General features: G+C 49.7%; 1 protein-coding gene across 2 annotated transcripts in view; it reads right to left on the bottom strand.

The window, feature by feature from the left end:
- Positions 1 to 4,709: 4,709 nt before the first annotated feature.
- Positions 4,710 to 5,749, bottom strand: part of LOC133662849 (DNA damage-inducible transcript 4-like protein) — a 4,111-nt gene continuing 3,071 nt past the window's right edge. For both annotated transcript variants that reach the window (XM_062067020.1, XM_062067019.1), the window contains exon 3: positions 4,710 to 5,749. This exon is cut by the window's right edge and continues 134 nt beyond it. In XM_062067020.1, coding sequence (XP_061923004.1) covers positions 5,408 to 5,749 — 342 coding nt within the window. In that variant the 3' untranslated portion in view covers positions 4,710 to 5,407.

The raw sequence follows: 5,749 nt of genomic DNA, 5'->3' as shown, positions 1-5,749 counted from the left end.
CTTCCGGCTCAGCTCCTTCTTCACCACAACGGATCGATACAGCGTCCGCATTACTGAAGACGCCGCACCGATCCGCCTGTCGATCTCACGATCCACTCTTCCCTCACTCGTGAACTAGACTCCGAGGTACTTGAACACCTCCACTTGGGGAAGGGTCTCCTCTGCAACCCGGAGATGGCACTCCACCCTTTTCCGGGCGAGAACCATGGATTCGGACTTGGAGGTGCTGATTCTCATCCCAGTCGCTTTACACTCAGCTGCGAACCGATCCAGCGAGAGCTGAAGATCCTGGCCAGATGAAGCCATCAGGACCACATCATCTGCAAAAAGCAGAGACCTAATCCTGCAGCCACCAAACCAGATCCCCTCAACGCCTTCACTGCGCCTAGAAATTATGTCCATAAAAGTTATGAACATAATCAGTGACAAAGGGCAGCCTTGGCGGAGTCCAACCCTCACTGGAAACGTGTCCGACTTACTGCCGTCAATGCGGAACAAACTCTGGCACTGATCATACAGGGAGCGGACCGCCACAATCAGACAGTCCGATACCCCATACTCTCTGAGCACTCCCCACAGGACTTCCCGAGGGACACGATCGAATGCCTTCTCCAAGTCCACAAAACACATGTAGACTGGTTGGGCAAACTCCCATGCACCCTCAAGGACCCTGCCGAGAGTATAGAGCTGGTCCACAGTTCCACGACCAGGACGAAAACCACACTGTTCCTCCTGAATCCAAGGTTCGACTATCCGGCGTAGCCTCCTCTCCAGCACACCTGAATAGACCTTACCGGGAAGGCTGAGGAGTGTGATCCCACGATAGTTAGAACACACCCTCCGGTTCCCCTTCTTAAAGAGAGGAACCACCACCCCGGTCTGCCAATCCAGAGGTACCGCCCCCGATGTCCACGCGATGCTGCAGAGTCTTGTCAACCAAGACAGCCCCGCAGCATCCAGAGCCCCACAGCATCCAGAGCCTTAAGGAACTCCACCGAGGAGCTTTTTAACTACCTCAGCAACCTCAGCCCCAGAAATAGGAGAGCCCACCACAGATTCCCCAGGCACTGCTTCCTCATAGGAAGACGTGTTGGTGGGATTGAGGAGGTCTTCGAAGTATTCCCTCCACCGATCCACAACATCCGCAGTCGAGGTCAGCAGAACACCATCCTCACCGTACACGGTGTTGATAGTGCACTGCTTCCCCTTCCTGAGGCGGCGGATGGTGGTCCAGAATCGCTTCAAAGCCGTCCGGAAGTCGTTTTCCATGGCTTCCCCGAACTCCTCCCATGTCCGAGTTTTTGCCTCCGCGACCGCCGAAGCCGCACACCGCTTGGCCTGTCGGTACCTGTCCGCTGCCTCAGGAGTCCTATGAGCCAAAAGAACCCGATAGGACTCCTTCTTCAGCTTGACGGCATCCCTCACCGCCGGTGTCCACCAACGGGTTCTAGGATTACCGCCACGACAGGCACCAACTACCTTGCGGCCACAGCTCCAATCAGCCGCCTCGACAATAGAGGTGCGGAACATGGTCCATTCGGACTCAATGTCCAGCACCTCCCTCGTGACATGTTCAAAGTTCTTCCGGAGGTGGGAATTGAAACTCTCTCTGACAGGAGACTCTGCCAGACGTTCCCAGCAAACCCTCACAATGCGTTTGGGCCTGCCAGGTCTGTCCGGCATCCTCCCCCATCATCGCAGCCAACTCACCACCAGGTGGTGATCGGTAGAAAGCTCCGCCCCTCTCTTCACCCGAGTGTCCAAAACATGAGGCCGCAAATCCGACGACACAACTACAAAGTCGATCATGGAACTGCGGCCTAGGGTGTCCTGGTGCCAAGTGCACATATGGACACCCTTATGTTTGAACATGGTGTTCGTTATGGACAATCTGTGACGGGCACAAAAGTCCAATAACAAAACACCGCTCGGGTTCAGATCCGGGCAGCCATTCTTCCCAATCACGCCTCACCAGGTTTCACTGTCGCTGCCAACATGAGCGTTGAAGTCCCCCAGTAGAACGAGGGAATCACCCGGGGGAGCACTCTCAAGTACTCCCTCGAGTGAATCCAAAAAGGGTGGGTACTCTGAGCTGCGGCTTGGCGCGTAAGCGCAAACCACAGTCAGGACCCGTTCCCCCACCCGAAGGCGGAGGGAAGCTACCCTCTCGTCCACCGGGTTGAACTCCAACATGCAGGCTCTGAGCCGGGGGGCAACAAGAATTGCCACCCCAGCCCGTCGCCTCTCACTGCCGGCAACGCCAGAGTAGAAGAGAGTCCAGCCCCTCTCGAGAGAACTGGTTCCAGAGCCCTTGCTGTGCGTCGAAGTGAGTCCGACTATGTCTAGTCGGAACTTCTCCACCTCGCGCACTAGCTCAGGCTCCTTCCCCCCCAGCAAGGTGACGTTCCACGTCCCAAGAGCTAGCTTCTGTAGCCGAGGATCGGACCGCCAAGTGCCCTGCCTTCGGCTGCCGCCCAGCTCACATCGCACCCGACCTCTATGACCCCTGCTATGGGTGGTGAGCCCATTGGAGGGGAAACCCACGTTGCCTCTTCGGGCTGTGCCCGGCCGGGCCCCATGGGGACAGGCCTGGCCACCAGGCGCTCGCCATCGTGCCCCACCTCCGGGCCTGGCTCCAGAGGGGGGCCCCGGTGACCCGCGTCCGGGCGAGGGAAATCTGGGTCCATAGTTTTTATTTCTCATTGAGGTCTTCGAGCTGCTCTTTGTCTGATACCTCACCTAGGACCAGTTTGTCTTGGGAGACCCTAGCAGGGGGCATAAAGCCCCCGGACAACATAGCTCCTAGGATCATTGGGACACGCAAACTCCTCTACCACGGTAAGGTGGCAGCTCAGAGAGGAGCCCTTATAAGATGTCTATGGTTATAACGTTAGCAGTGAGTTTACAGCCTCACTGATTTAACTACACAGCAAATAAAAGTCACGTTACTTAGCCAATAAACGTTAGCTTACATTCAAAACTTACCCTGCCTTGTGCAACTTCAAATGTCGAACGAAGTTGGAAGTTGTTACGTCTCCGTCTATAATATTCGAACTGCATGATTTGCATAGGGCAAATTCGTTTTTTGTTGACCAAGTCGTAGTTTTAATACCCGAACGAAATTAACTTTGGCATAATTGTTTCTCACTGCCGCGTTGTTTGACAACTTTTCTTCATTGGTTGTCCTGCAATTTGATTGGATGAGAGCTGTGGGATGAAAATAGCGTAGACCTAATTTGATTGGCTGTTGTACTGAGAGCACACACGCTGACAGGAACAACACGCTGATAGACACAGACGAAGAAAATGAAAAATACAGAGCGGCGCGCTCCCAAATAACTTTTTAATCTTTGGGTTTTGGGGAAAGTAGCAAGTCATGTCAAGTCAAAAGGCTCAAGTTCAAGTGAAGTCACAAGTCATTGATGTTAAAGTCTAAGTCGAGTTGCAAGTCTCTTTACATTTTGTCAAGTCGAGTCCAATGTCATCAAATTCATGACTCGAGTCTGACTCGAGTCCAAGTCATGTGACTCGAGTCCACACCTCTGATGAGCGGTGCCAGCCAAACATTCACATTAAAGGGTTCAATCTTTGTCTCGTCAGACCAGATAATTTAGTTTCTCATGGTGTCAGCTCTCTCAGGTGCATTTAGACCAGTTGTTCTTAACCTTGTTGGAGGTACCGAACCCCACCAGTTTCATATGTGCATTCACCGAACCCTTCTTTAGTGAAAAATAAAATGTTTGTTTTTTTTCAAATTAAAAAAAAAGTCATGTTTTTTTACTGGTGCACAAAATGAACCGTGCATGAACATCACCTTGTCCAAAGAACAAAACCAACACAGTGCATGAACTCACACCAAATTATACACCTTACCATGAATTGATTAATGTGGACCCCGACTTAAACAAGTTGAAAAACGTATTCGGGTGTTACCATTTAGTGGTCAATTGTACAGAATATGTACTGTACTGTTTCATAAGTCTTCTCTTCCTTTGCAATCTGCTAGTAAAAGTTTCAATCGATCAATCAAACAACCTGCAAATCAGATGGAAAATTAGAGGGAACATTGTATGGGGGTATCCATAATACACAAATAGGGAGATGTTTTTATTTACATGATAAGTCTGATGTGTCTTTACCTCCAGGGCGGAGGCTCCGCCAAACCCCTGAACCCCTAGGGTTCGATCAAACCCAGGTTAAGAACCACTGATTTAGACAAACGTTTTACAAAGAAATGGCTTCCGTCTGGCCACTCTACCACACAGGCCTGATTAGTGGATTGTTGCAGAGATTGTCCTTCTGGAAGGTTCTCCTCTCTCCACAGAGGAACGCAGCAATGTCCAGAGACATCCTAGATGAAAACCAACACTTCCCATCCAACATGGAGATTGAGAGGTGTTGCAAAGAGGAATGGGCAAAACTGCCCAAAGATAGGTGTGTCAAGCTTGTGGCAATTTCAAAAAGACCTGAGGCTGTAATTTTTGCCAAAAGGTGCATCAAAGTATTGAGTAAAGGCTGTGAATAGTTAAGTACATGAGATGTATTTCGAAATCCATTTACAAAATTAAAAATTGTCATTATCGGGTATTAGGTGTAGAATTTTGAGAACAAATTCATTCCATTTTGGAATAAGACTGCAGCAAAAATGTGGAACCAAACATGACACTCATTTTACCCCTAAGCTTGTACACAACTCAAACTTTACAAAGTGAGGGTGAAATATTTTATTGTCCGACAGGCAAGTCAAAGCTTCTTTCAGTCACATGTTTAAATGACACTTTAAAAACAGCTGGGTCACAAAAAAGCAGGTTTCTTTGTGCCTCCTGTTGCAGCTTGCAAGTAACAAGATTTCCTAGTTACTTGAATCTGCATCAGGACAGACCAACATGGAGATGCACGCTATAAGGCAGGAGCGCCCTAACTTTTTGCCTGCAAGGGCCAAAGAGCGAGTTTAAGCATACAGCAGCACCATACGGCAGTGGAGATCATGTTCAATAGATGGCTACATGGATTGTGTGAGCTTGAAAGGTCGATATGAATATTTGGGAAGCCACACTTTTGTACCCCCTGCTTTAAGGCGTCCATGTTCCCTCAGTGTGACAGCATTACTAAAAAACATTCAGTCAACAAGCTAAAACCAACAAGTGCTCTCTCAAGTTCAAATGTTTATAGTTGCCAGGCACATTCAAAGCATCATTAAAGTGGCTACAGTGTAAAGTAAGCATTCATATGCTAGCTTTAAGAAGCAGGACAGAACATCACTGGAAAGAATTAAAAAAACATTACAAAAATGACAGACAATTGGCTGACATGTCCAACTGTTTGGTACATAATCAGTGTAAACCAGGGAGTCCAAGGTCATTTGTGTCATAGTAAAAGTGCATATATGCAAATAAACATTCACAATTCAACACTCCTCGATCACGGTACCAGCCGAGGAGGAGTACAGTTTTTTTTTGACCAGGCGGAAACCTGGACTTAGTTTAAGTGCGCGTCTGAAGTTTGGGGCGAAGCAGGTGCCCATGAAAAGGAAGTCCCGCAGGCTGGGCCAAGCTGTGCCATCCTTCTTGAACACCAGAGTCAGCTCAAAGGTGGGCACAACGCTGGCGTCGCACACGATGCGCTCCAGCTGCTGGCAGCCCTTGTCCAGCTCCAGTAGCACGTAGAGAACACAGCCTCGCAGGCCGCACGGCTCGCAGGAAGCCAGGCGCAGAACTTCGCCCGCTATCCTCCGCGTCAGCTTCTCTGG

Source organism: Entelurus aequoreus, linkage group LG12, assembly GCF_033978785.1.
Source record: "Entelurus aequoreus isolate RoL-2023_Sb linkage group LG12, RoL_Eaeq_v1.1, whole genome shotgun sequence".
Taxonomy (NCBI): domain Eukaryota; kingdom Metazoa; phylum Chordata; class Actinopteri; order Syngnathiformes; family Syngnathidae; genus Entelurus; species Entelurus aequoreus.
This window is presented reverse-complemented; position numbering and strand designations above follow the sequence as displayed.